Source organism: Panonychus citri, unplaced genomic scaffold, assembly GCF_014898815.1.
Source record: "Panonychus citri isolate SS breed McGregor unplaced genomic scaffold, ASM1489881v1 Contig00024, whole genome shotgun sequence".
Classification (NCBI taxonomy): Eukaryota; Metazoa; Arthropoda; class Arachnida; order Trombidiformes; family Tetranychidae; genus Panonychus; species Panonychus citri.
In genome coordinates this window covers 17723-30106 of record NW_026515429.1, presented here as the reverse complement: position 1 = coordinate 30106, position 12384 = coordinate 17723, and the positions used below count along the sequence as shown (strand labels likewise).

Below are 12384 nucleotides of genomic sequence, written 5' to 3'. Positions count from 1 at the left end.
ACAAATAACGACCATAAATAAGCGAAACCTTATCTGATATTAGGTCATAATACGAGTTTTATACTCAGAATGCTCTTTTTGAAGTTAATCACTCTCTCTTTTTTATTACTCGTTACTTGGACTAACAAAAGAAATCGATAATTACAGTGTTCAGCCCTATTCCAAACCAATTACCATTACCTTAAAACTTTATCTGAGTTCAACTGCAATTCTCACGCATCGAGGATTAAAATGAAATTTATTAGATTTGAATTAGGTTGGGTTGTCACTGTGAAAGTTAACAATAGATTAAGCAAAGCCTGGAGGGTTTAAGACAATAAATCCACTACTTTAGCAAGTATCTGCTACTTTCATGGTCAATAGCAAGTTGACTGATTAAAAGGACTTTCGCTCCGTTTCTAGAGTTAGTAAAACCTTGGTCTCAGTCAAGGGCACATGTACCCTTGTATAAGCTTCGATCTAAATATAAACTCAGGTTCTTAGTTTTCTGCTTCATTTTCAACTTGAACGTGCTGAGGTTCGAGTTTAATCATGAAAGTTTTTCAAGATTTTGTTTCAAGTGATTAGCTATAACTATAAAATTGTGAAGTGATTATTTAATTTGAATCAATGTAAGTGGATAATTTTGTTTTTATTATTCATAAGTTATTCTGTAATATTAAAGTACGAAGGAAAAAAATTACGGAGAAACAAAAAAGTCCTTAGAGGATAAACTTTTGGCCTTAGCTGCTGCTCCGTTCGTTTACATAGAACGTTCATTTGGACCTGAGGATCGTACTTTTGGAATTTAAAGGTAAGACGAAAAGATCGTTAGAAAAACTATATTCAGGCTCAAAAAAACGACCGCGAATTGGACAATTGAAGTTGATGCTCATCTCATTCGAGCCTTTTTGTGTCATTGCTAAAGCAAATCGATTTGAATCGATACATTGATGTTTAGTTTACTTTAAAGGTTGATTTTAACAAAGAGAAATCAATTTGGTTTGGAGCGGGAAATTATTCAGGAAATTCAAGGTTCCCCACGATTCATGCTCAGAAAGTTCTGACTCTGAGCAAGAAAATGATGTAAAGATAACTGTAAATTTGCCTCCTTTTTGTTTCTTTGTATTTTCATTGCTAATCAATTTAGTATCTTAATTGTTTCTAAATAATTCTGAATTTCAATTAAGAATTACCTGTTTAAATCTCCTTTTCTCATCTCATGTTCATCTACTGATTCAATTAGATTTTTGGTCAGTTTGATTTAAATCAGTTTAATTCGATTCTGTCTGAATATTGGTGATTATCAAGAATCGAAAGTCTATTTCTTTCCGATTCTTTTGTCTTTACCTCTCTATGTAAGTACACGTGTAATTTAATTGTTTATCTTCTGATTAGTACATATGATTTATTAATTGAAAATCACGTGAGTCATTTTGATAATCTTGTTCACTGTATCTCGTGAGCTACTGTTTATTATGATGTAATTAACTCCCTTTCTTTAATTAGTGAGCTCAACTTTTTGATCAGTCATCAGTTAACTGTTCAGACATTCAGTCTCTATTTAAATGTTAAGTTTTATTTAATTTTGATTCTTTGGTTTTTTATTTGATTGTTTTCAGCGATGACTATTCTGGATTTACCTCCGATTACAAGTGAACTTTATCATCGACGTGAGGATGGACTGGCCTCACCAATTTCTTCGCCTCTCGATAGTGACCAAAGTTCGTCTGATAGCAATGATTCTGATGAACCTTTTTTGCTTAAGTATCATTTGTTCCGGACCCTCGAATTGGCCTAGACCAAGAATTATCTCAGCCAGTCGTGTTCGATCTACTGAGGAAACTCGACCAACTCCGACTTTGCATCCATATGCTGATGTGCCAATAGCCGGAAGGTTGAACATTGATCTGGATAGAACCTTTTCTCGGTCAACTTGCTTGATGAAACCTAAAAGAATTGGATATTTCTCTTTAAGAATCGACAAGGAATTGAACAAGGAGATTTACTTACCCGATAAATCTCAATTACGATACTTGAGCCTTTTAAAAAGAGGCTCAAATCGTTTGAACTTGTTGAAGTATTTCGACCCTAAAACCGTTTGGTCTCGATGTCCAAGTGACCTTCATATTCTTCGTTGGTATATGGACAATAAAATCGATTTTATTTTGGACGAAACTCTTTCTAATTTGGAGCCAAATTTCATCACCGATATCCGTTCTTTAACAACGATTATGAGTTCACCTTATGATAAGTGGAACGATTGGGACATTATTGGTGTCAAGATCGGTGACAAAATTATTCTTCATGAAGTGGACACGACGATGAGAAAAAATTACATTGCTCGTCAAACGGACACTCAAAATGCTTCTTCTTATGCAGGATATAAATTTGAATCATTGGTCACTCGACGTTTCGATGGAAAGAAATGTTCAACCTACTACGGTGGACTTCGTGACTCTTTTCATGGCGTTTTAGTGACCAAGGTAGGTCAACATAATATTTTATACAACTCGCGCTATTGTTGCGCTAAAAACAAAAGTCAATTAGATGCCGCCTTAAATGACATGGAATTTGTTGAGATAAAAACTCAATATGGTTCTAGGGCCTGGCACTCGAGGCTTGTTGGACTTTGGGCTCGATCCATTCTCGCCAATACTGACTTTACTATTGTTGGTCAACGAGATGAGGATTTCAAGGTTGACCTTGCGAAAGTGAAATGGTATTACACAGATAAAATGCCTTCAGCTCGCAATCACTGGAGCCCAAAGACAATGGTTGAATGTCTTTTATCAACGATGGATTTTATCAAGTCTCAGATAATCGAGTCTAATATTGTTTATCGTTTCAACCATTCTCATGGAAATCCAATTGTTTGTCAACAATTAGATGAGCCATTTACTAAATTCATACCTGATTGGTACGTTGATTGTTAGTACCGAAGGTATCAGCAGAGTCGCAGACAAGTTCAAATTGATCAGCTGATGGAAGGAGATCTTAAGGCTTGAAGATGATCATCAGATTTTACCATTAGTATTTACAACACTCTGATCGACCCTTGTTTGATATCTGCTATTCAGATCATATTATTATTTTGTAACAGATGCAATTTAATTGCTCTGTCCAGTTATCAACCAATACCCAATTTGAGGTCAATAAATTAATACAAATTTCAATATGAAACCATCGATATTTTCTCAATTTAATCAACAACCGATAAATTAACTCTTTTATCCTTCAATTGACTGGATTAAGAAATGAAAAGTTAAGAAACTCATTTAATTATTGTGCAAGTTAATCAAATTGATAACTAACAAGCAGATAATCTTCATGATTTGATATTTTGAAATTCATAATCATAAAGTCTTCATCAAATTTTCATCGATCAACAATATTACCTTGATGCCAAGTTTTGTTCCGAAAAAAGTTGGACAAATACTTTCGATCGTCGGACTACACATGCAAGGTTAAGTGAATACTACCTGTAAAGGTAAAAGCAAAAGTCTAAGGGCGGTAAAAAATGTCAACAATGCACGTGTGATTTTTTGTATTCAACCTTTTGCAGGAATAATAGAAAATTTTCCAACTTGAATTGACTGAATATTAATTTCGCTCAATCGAGTTTTAGTCTCAGGTTGATTTTTACAAAGAGAAAACAATTTGGTTTGAAGCGGGAAATTATTCAGGGAAATTCAAGGTTCCCCATGATTCATGCTCAGAAAGTTCTGACTCTGAGCAAGAAAATGATGCAATGATAACTGTAAATTTGCCTTCTTTTTGTTTCTTTGTATTTTCATTGCTAATCAATTTAGTATCTTAATTATGTTTTACATCATTGATAATAATCCTCATCATTTATTTCTACTAATTGCCAATTTTAATCCCAATTTAAAGGTTTAAAACTTTCCAAAACTAAAATTAATCCCTTTAACTGGAACCTTTTGTCTGGGATCTTAAGTCATTGGTGCTTTTTAAATAGTCTAATCCTTGTTGGTATTCAAACCCAGCCAACATAAAAGTATCCCGATTAATTTGTATCTGTTTAAATCTCATTTGATTTAATTGTTCATCTACTGATTAGTGCATCTGATTTATTAATAATGCAACATCACGTGAGTCATCGTAATAATCTCGTTCACTGTAACTCGTGAGTTGTTGTGATGTAATTAACTCCCTTTCTTTAATTAGTGAGCGTAACTTTTTTTAATCAGTCATCAGTTAACTGTTCAAGTTCATACATCAGATTAAAGTTTCTATTTAAGTTTTTGTTTGTCTTTTGTTTGTCTTTTTATTTGATTGTTTTCAGCTATGACTATTCTGGACTTACCTCCGATAACTACTGAACTTTATCATCGAGTTTCATTGCCTTTTGGTTGGAACGATGGTGAATCATCTCAATTGATTGTTGATTCAATCGAATCTTATTTTTGCTTTAGTCTTGTTTGTTCCGAACCTTCGGATGTACCAAGACAAGCAATTGTCTCATTCGAGAATGTACAAGCTACAGAGGAAACTAGACCAACTCCGACATTAAACCCATACGCTGATGTGCCAATAATCGGACGGTTGAATATTGACCTTGATAAAACTTACTCGCGATCTACTTGTTTGATGAAACCTCAAAGAATTGGTTATTTTTCTCTGAGAATCGATAGAAAATTGAACAAGGAGATTTACCTACCTGATAAATCACAATTACGATACTTGAGCCTTTTAACAAGAGGCCCAAAGGAGTTGAACTTGTTGCAAAATTTCGACCCTAAAACTGTTTGGTCTCGATGTCCAAGCGATCTTCATATTCTTCGCTGGTATATGGACAATAAAATCGATTTTATTTTGGACGAGACTCTTTCTAATTTCGAGCCAGATTTTATCACCGATATTCGTTCCTTAACAACGATTATGAGTTCACCTTATGATAAGTGGAACGATTGGGACATTATTGGTGTCAAGATCGGTGACAAAATTATTCTTCATGAAGTGGACACGACGATGAGAAAAAATTCAATTGCTCGTCAAACGGACACTCAAAATGCTTCGTCTTATGCAGGATATAAATTTGAATCGTTGGTCACTCGACGTTTCGATGGAAAGAAATGTTCAACCTACTACGGTGGACTTCGTGACTCTTTCCATGGCGTTTTAGTGACCAAGGTAGGTCAACATAATATTTTATACAACTCGCGCTATTGTTGCGCTAAAAACAAAAGTCAATTAGATGCCGCCATAAATGACATGGAATTCGTCGAGATAAAAACTCGATATGCTTCTAGGGCCTGGCACTCGAGGCTTGTTGGTCTATGGGCTCGGTCCATACTCTCTAATACTAATTTTACTGTTGTAGGTCAACGAGATGAAGATTTCAAGGTTAACCTCACAAAAGTACAATGGGAATACACAGATAAAATGCCGTCGCATCGAAAGGGCTGGAGTCCAAAGACAATGGTTGATTGTCTTCTATCAACGATGGATTTCATCAAGACTCAGATAATCGAGTCTAATATAGTTTATCGTTTCAACCATTCTCATGGAAATCCAATTGTTTGTCAACAATTAGATGAGCCATTTACCAAATTTATACCTGATTGGTACGTTAATTTTTAGTGCCCAAGGAATCAGGAGAGCAGGTCGAAGTACAAAATATAAAAGTCAAGCCGCCTAGCCGTTGTAAGAAATTGATTGTGGAGACATCAGTTGAATGATTATTATAATGTTATTATGAATGTCGATACTTTGTATTAATGATGTGAATGCTAGTGCGAAGGCCAAAGCCAAGTTATTAAAATCAATATATTCAACGATTTAATTTTCCGTTCAAAGGCGTTAAAATGTTCAACCGATTTTGCCACTAGTTTAATAATTGTATTACTCTGATCGACCTTGGTTCGATATCTGCTATTCAGATCATATTCCTATTTTGTAATAGACACAAATTAATTGTTCTATCCAATTATCAATCAATATCCAATTTGAGGTTAATAAATTAATACAAATTTTCAACATGAAACCATCGATATTTTCTCAATTTAATCAACAACCGATAAATTAACTCTTTTATCATTCAATTGACTGGATTAAGAAATGAAAAGTCAAGAAACTCATTTAATTATTGTACAAGTTGATCAAATTGATAACTAACAAGCAGATAATCCTCATGATTTGATTTTTTAGATTAATCATCTTTTAATCCTCTGATCATAAGGTCTTCATTATCATCTTTATCCTAATTTTGAGTTTGATTGAACAATTTAATTAGCGATATCAGTTGATCTGATATGTAATTTGAATAGCAAACAATTAATCATCTAGACAATAATTAAATTAATGATTAAAGTGCAAACTAATACAGTTAATCATAAAGATCATCTGATTTAGTTAATTTTTTATATAATAATAATGACTCAGATTATCCAATCTTCCGCTGCTTATTTTATAATAGCTAATTAACTTCCTATTCACTGATTTATCTTGATCAATCAAACTACCATGTAAGGTTAACATTTCTCACGAGATTTTATAATTGTTTTTCTAATTAATCACAATTAGTTATCATTAGAAAACCTTAATTGGTATTATGAGTGAAAGTAATTGAAGGAAATGTGATTCCCCTTTACTTTACTTGGAAATCGCTAGACAAACGCGCTTTTAATGGCACTTTGTGGTTCACTTGTCGTTTTTAGCTGATCCATGCATAAGAAATTCTAATGAGTTGATACAAAGTGACCCATGATCATTCGGAAGGGCGAACAAATCATCTGAAAAGTTGATAAGAAAAAGAACAAGACAGAAAAGGCTTTCATAAAGTCATAATAAATTGTCAATCGTGATTATTTTATTAATTGTTGAGCTTTTGATCGAATGGAAATGTTACTTATTGACGACTCACGAATTCAATTGTCGATGACTGTTTTCGTCTTAATGCTCAATCTGATTGCTCACGAACTGCGATATTTACTCAAGGTCGTTCTCTAGTCTCAATAAGTGGAAACTTTAGTACACTAGTTATGGACCAAACCAAAGAACCGTCAATTATTATTGCTTATACACCGAAAATGACTTGGATCGATCTTTTCGTCCAAATTGGTTCCGTGCTCGGTACTTGGTTTGGTTTCTCAATTCTGATCCATATTCCAAAAGTATCTAAATTTTTAGTTTATCATTTCCATTCGTGTGTTACATGTTCAAAGTGTTACAAATCTCGAAGAAAAATTAAAGACTTACCACAAAAACGATCACTTGATTCAAAATTATCTTTAAGTTGGTCGAAAAAAAGTCAACAATCAAAATCTCTTAACCTTCCAATTCGTTATTTATCACCAAGGCGAATCCCGGTGCAAAGAGCGTGATAAGTTAAAGAGACAAAACTAATTTGACATCAATCCATTCATTATCTACATCTGATAGTTTGATAGTTGTCAATTTTAACTCCACTTGAAAACTTCAAACAATAAAAATAATCGCTTTAACTGGGACCAATTGTCTATCCCAGTAATCTCTGTAATGTATTATAATATTTATTTTATTTATAATTGAACATCAAAGATGAGTCCTTAGGATAATCTTGATTACAATATCTCGTGAGTTACCGTTTGTGATGTAATTACAGGGATGCCCTATGGGAAGTGTATGAAAGTAAAAGCTTGTTACAAGAGGACCAAAAAAGATTTTGAGATTTTTTTTTTTCAATTAGAAAAATATGCGAATTTACTTTCATACACTACCCATAGGGCATACCCATAGGGCATCCCTGTAACTCCCTTTCTTTAATTAATGAGCCAAATTTTTCAATCAAATAATAATAAAGTTTCTATTTAAATGATAAGTTTTATTTGGTTTAGAAACTTTGTCTTTCTATTTGACTGTTTTAGCGATGACTTTTCGGAACTTACCACCGATTGCGTTTCGTCCAATTTTTTCAATTCTAATTGTAATTAAAATTAGGGGTCAAGTTGTTCTTGGCAACAATGTGTCTAAGAGTAACCCTTAAGCTTCAATCTGATAACTTAATTTTTCTTGATTGTATTCATCAAAATTTTCCATAAAAAGTAAAAAAGTTTTCGTTCTTAATAATTATCACTCAGCTATCGAGGATTTTTTGCTTCAGATTATCTAATTTCATCTTTAGATGGCAGCAGTGAGCAATCATGAGAATTGTCATGAATGCTCAGTTAGATTTGAAGCTTCAGAATTAACTTGAAACGTCTGATATAATTTTCACTCAAAATGAATCAATCGGTTTAAAAATCAATCCTATTAACCATCGAACAATCAATATGCGACATTTTTCCATAGCTGAAAATTGTTCAAGTCGAACTTGTGTCAAGATTATATTAGGTAAACAACTAAGTAATGGCCAAAATTTCGAGCTTACATTTGGCTTGATTGTTAGAAAACTTTAGATTTTTGATTAATAAATTTAGTATAATTAGAGAGGTTAGATAATAAGCTTCAAGATCAATATAAGCCTTGAAAATATTAACAGAGTAACTTAATTAGCATAATAATCAATGACAATCTCTTGTGGGGCAAGAAACAAATTAATTAATTATTATTGTCAACGAAAATTTACAAACTAACAATGTTAATAGTTTTGATCTTGGACAATTCAACTTGTTTACTAATAAACGTTAGCGTTTCTGATTAATAATTCAGTTTCGAGATGGTAATTAGCTGAAAAGACAAGTAAAATTTATTACAGAAAATTAGAAACTTTTTAAATAAATGAATGTATAATTAGTTAATTAGCTAAGATATCGACATCACCACTATTATTATTATAATATCAACTTGTATGTCCATTGATTGAGACACTTCAAGTCAAGCAAGTTTCGAGGAAGCTATTTAAGCTCAAATCAGTTCTGATTAAACCATTAGTTTTGATTGTCATCAGTAATCATTTGAATAACTGATTTACTTTGTTAAAAAAAATTTAATTAAAGTTGGTAAAGTTTTTTTCCGTTTTTAAATAAAGTCTCAATTTTCACTATGGCAAAAGTTTTCAATCCAACCTTTATCCTCGCAGTGATTGTTTTGCTTGCAACGATGAACTTTGGTTACTTTGTATCTGCTGGTAAGTTTTAATCAGTTGGTTCAGTTAATTGATAACTTAAATCTATTTTTTGGTCAATTACTGAATTAATTTTTATTGAAGAAAATGAATTTTAGTTTCATTATATTTTTATGTTTACTAATATCAACTAAAGTTCTAGAAGACACTTGGACCTCCATAAGTTCAGGTGGATCGATTAGAGCTGAATCTAATAGAAAAATGGACCCAATGATCAGAAGAAAAAGAAGTGGAAAAAAGAAACGCTGTAGTCCAGCAAAATTGCCCTCCGGTACATCGTCTGACGCCGTTGGTGAAGCTCTTCACAAAGTCATGACAAATATTCCTTTGAATGGAATTAAGACTCTAGAACATTCAAATATCGGTGGTGATAGCGCTTGGGCTATCGGTAAGTGTTGGAATGGACTGAGCCACGATAGTTGTAAATCTTGTATTCGCGATCTTGTTGATAATATTTGGACAGAATGTGAAAACGCTAAAGGAGCACGACTCAGGGATAACAATTGTGGGATTCGATATGAGATTTACGAATTAACTTTTGATAACTCCGAAGATTCTTTTGTATTCAATAATTAATATTAATATCATCTTCTAGCTCCTATGAGTTGATGAAAGTTAAGATTATATTTGCGACAGGTATGGTTTGATCCCAAATTTATGAAATTTTTAACCCATTTATTCAAAATTGTATTGCTTGTTTGCAACTAATCTTGATTATTGAATTTATTAAACTGATATTATTTCCGTGCATCTAATCAATATTGACATATGACTTTGAATTTAATTGTTTTTCTCTTAATAAATTGAAAATTTTTCGACAAATGTTAACCAAATTTCCAGTATCTAAAATGCTAGAATTGATTATTGATTCAATCGAATCTTATTTTTGCTTTAGTCTTGTTTGTTCCGAACCTTCGGATGTACCAAGACAAGCAATTGTCTCATTCGAGAATGTACAAGCTACAGAGGAAACTAGACCAACTCCGACATTAAACCCATACGCTGATGTGCCAATAATCGGACGGTTGAATATTGACCTTGATAAAACTTACTCGCGATCTACTTGTTTGATGAAACCTCAAAGAATTGGTTATTTTTCTCTGAGAATCGATAGAAAATTGAACAAGGAGATTTACCTACCTGATAAATCACAATTACGATACTTGAGCCTTTTAACAAGAGGCCCAAATGAGTTGAACTTGTTGCAAAATTTCGACCCTAAAACTGTTTGGTCTCGATGTCCAAGCGATCTTCATATTCTTCGTTGGTATATGGACAACAGAATCGATTTTATTTTGGACGAGACTCTTTCTAATTTGGAGCCAGATTTTATCACCGATATTCGTTCTTTAACCACAATTATGAGTTCACCTTATGATAAGTGGAACGATTGGGACATTATTGGTGTCAAGATTGGTGACAAAATTGTTCTTCATGAAGTGGACACGACGATGAGAAAAAATTCAATTGCTCGTCAAACGGACACTCAAAATGCTTCGTCCTATCGACGTTTCAATGGTAAGATATTTTCAACCTACTATGGTGGACTTCGTGATTCTTTTCATGTCATTTGGCTTTTTCGGCATTTATTTCATAAATTATACAACTCTCGCTATGTTTTCACTAAAAACAAAAGTCAAGTTGACGTCGGCACTGCCACGCCTGGAACTCAAGACTTGTTGGGCTTTGGGCTTTATCCATACTCTCTTATACTAACTTCATTGTTGTAGGTCAACGAGATGAAGATTTCAAGGTTAACCTCACAAAAGTACAATGGGAATACACAGATAAAATGCCGTCGCATCGAAAGGGCTGGAGCCCAAAGACAATGGTTGATTGTCTTCTATCAACGATGGATTTCATCAAGACTCAGATAATCGAGTCTAATTTTGTTTATCGGTTCAACCATTCTCATGAAAATCCAATTGTTTGTCAACAATTAGATGAGCCATTTACTAAATTCATACCTGATTATCATAGATACCTAGATTATTATATATCAACGTACCGTTGATTGTTAGTACCGAAGAGATCAGCAGAGTCGCAGACAAGGTCAAATTGATCAGCTAATGGAAGAAGATCTTATCGAGGCTTGAAGATCATCAGATTATACTATTAGTATTTACAATACTCTGATCGACCCTTGTTCAATATCTGCTATTCTATCTGCATATTTACTAATATCATATGATGCATTATGCTTTCGGGAATTTCACCAAGGTTTATTCCCTTAATGGTTAATTTTGTGGTGTATAATTAAAAAATCAATCGATTTCTAAACTCATGATCTGCACTGTATAATGAGATTAACAGAGTAACTTAATTAGCATAATAATCAATTACAATCTCTTGGGACAAGAAACAAATTAATTAATTATTGTCAACGAAAATTTACAAACTAACAATGTTAATAGTTTTGATCTTGGACAATTTAACTTGTTTACTAATAAACGTTAGCGTTTCTGATTAATAATTCAGTTTCGAGATGGTAATTAGCTGAAAAGACAAGTAAAATTTATTACAGAAAATTAGAAACTTTTTAAATAAATGAATGTATAATTAGTTAATTAGCTAAGATATCGACATCACCACTATTATTATTATAATATCCATTCGTATGTCCATTGATTGAGACACTTCAAGTCAAGCAAGTTTCGAGGAAGCTATTTAAGCTCAAATCAGTTCTGATTAAACCATTAGTTTTGATTGTCATCAGTAATCAATTTAAATAACTGATTTACTTTGTTAATTAAAGTTGGTAAAAATTTTTCTCCGTTTTTAAATAAAGTCTCAATTTTGACCATGGCAAAAGTTTTCAATCCAACCTTTATCCTCGCAGTGATTGTTTTGCTTGCAACGATGAACTTTGGTTACTTTGTATCAGCTGGTAAGTTTTAATCAGTTGGTTCAGTTAATTGATAACTTAAATCTATTTTTTGGTCAATTACTGAAGTAATTTTTATTGAAGAAAATGAATTTTAGTTTCATTATATTTTTATGTTTACTAATATCAACTAAAGTTCTAGAAGACACTTGGACCTCCATAAGTTCAGATGGATCGACTACCTGCAAATACACCTACATTTATGGTAACAATTTTAAAACTGCTCAAACTGATACTGATGTTATTTTATTTTCTTAGATAACGATGGCTATTTAGTTGGTCCTGAAATAATTAGCGAACCTTTGATTGTGGTGTTGGAGTGCTAATTGTACCTTTACTTAAATTCATTAAAAGTTCTACAACTCAATACGAAGGCCGATAAATTGGATGCAAGTTTCAAAGTTTAAAGAGACGTATTCGTCAATTGGCCATTAAATCTGGTTTAAATTCCGAG

General features: G+C 32.8%; 2 protein-coding genes and 1 long non-coding RNA gene across 6 annotated transcripts; all 3 read left to right on the top strand.

Moving 5' to 3' along the window:
* The first annotated feature begins 424 nt into the window (after positions 1–424).
* On the top strand, positions 425–5986 carry LOC128396696 (uncharacterized). Of its 4 annotated transcripts, XM_053357311.1 has the most exons (3): positions 425–611; positions 665–793; positions 1602–5986. In XM_053357311.1, exon 3 carries the CDS (start codon positions 1659–1661, stop codon positions 2913–2915), a length of 1257 nt encoding a protein of 418 aa, XP_053213286.1. In that variant the 5' UTR covers positions 425–611; positions 665–793; positions 1602–1658; the 3' UTR covers positions 2916–5986. The 4 variants fall into 4 exon arrangements, with proteins under 4 accessions (XP_053213286.1, XP_053213287.1, XP_053213288.1 ...); XM_053357312.1 differs by lacking the exons at positions 425–611; positions 665–793 and adding an exon at positions 1016–1337; XM_053357313.1 differs by lacking the exons at positions 425–611; positions 665–793 and adding an exon at positions 1387–1405.
* Positions 5987–8878: 2892 nt separating this feature from the next.
* Positions 8879–9801, top strand: LOC128396681 (uncharacterized). Its single transcript, XM_053357298.1, has 2 exons — positions 8879–9049; positions 9183–9801. The coding sequence occupies exons 1-2, from the start codon at positions 8965–8967 to the stop codon at positions 9620–9622; spliced, it is 525 nt and encodes a 174-aa protein (XP_053213273.1). The 5' UTR covers positions 8879–8964; the 3' UTR covers positions 9623–9801.
* A 1816-nt stretch (positions 9802–11617) lies between these two features.
* Positions 11618–12216, top strand: LOC128396686 (uncharacterized). The gene is made up of 3 exons (XR_008326832.1): positions 11618–11933; positions 12067–12135; positions 12189–12216. It is a non-coding gene; the product is annotated as an uncharacterized LOC128396686 (long non-coding RNA).
* Positions 12217–12384: the final 168 nt, after the last annotated feature.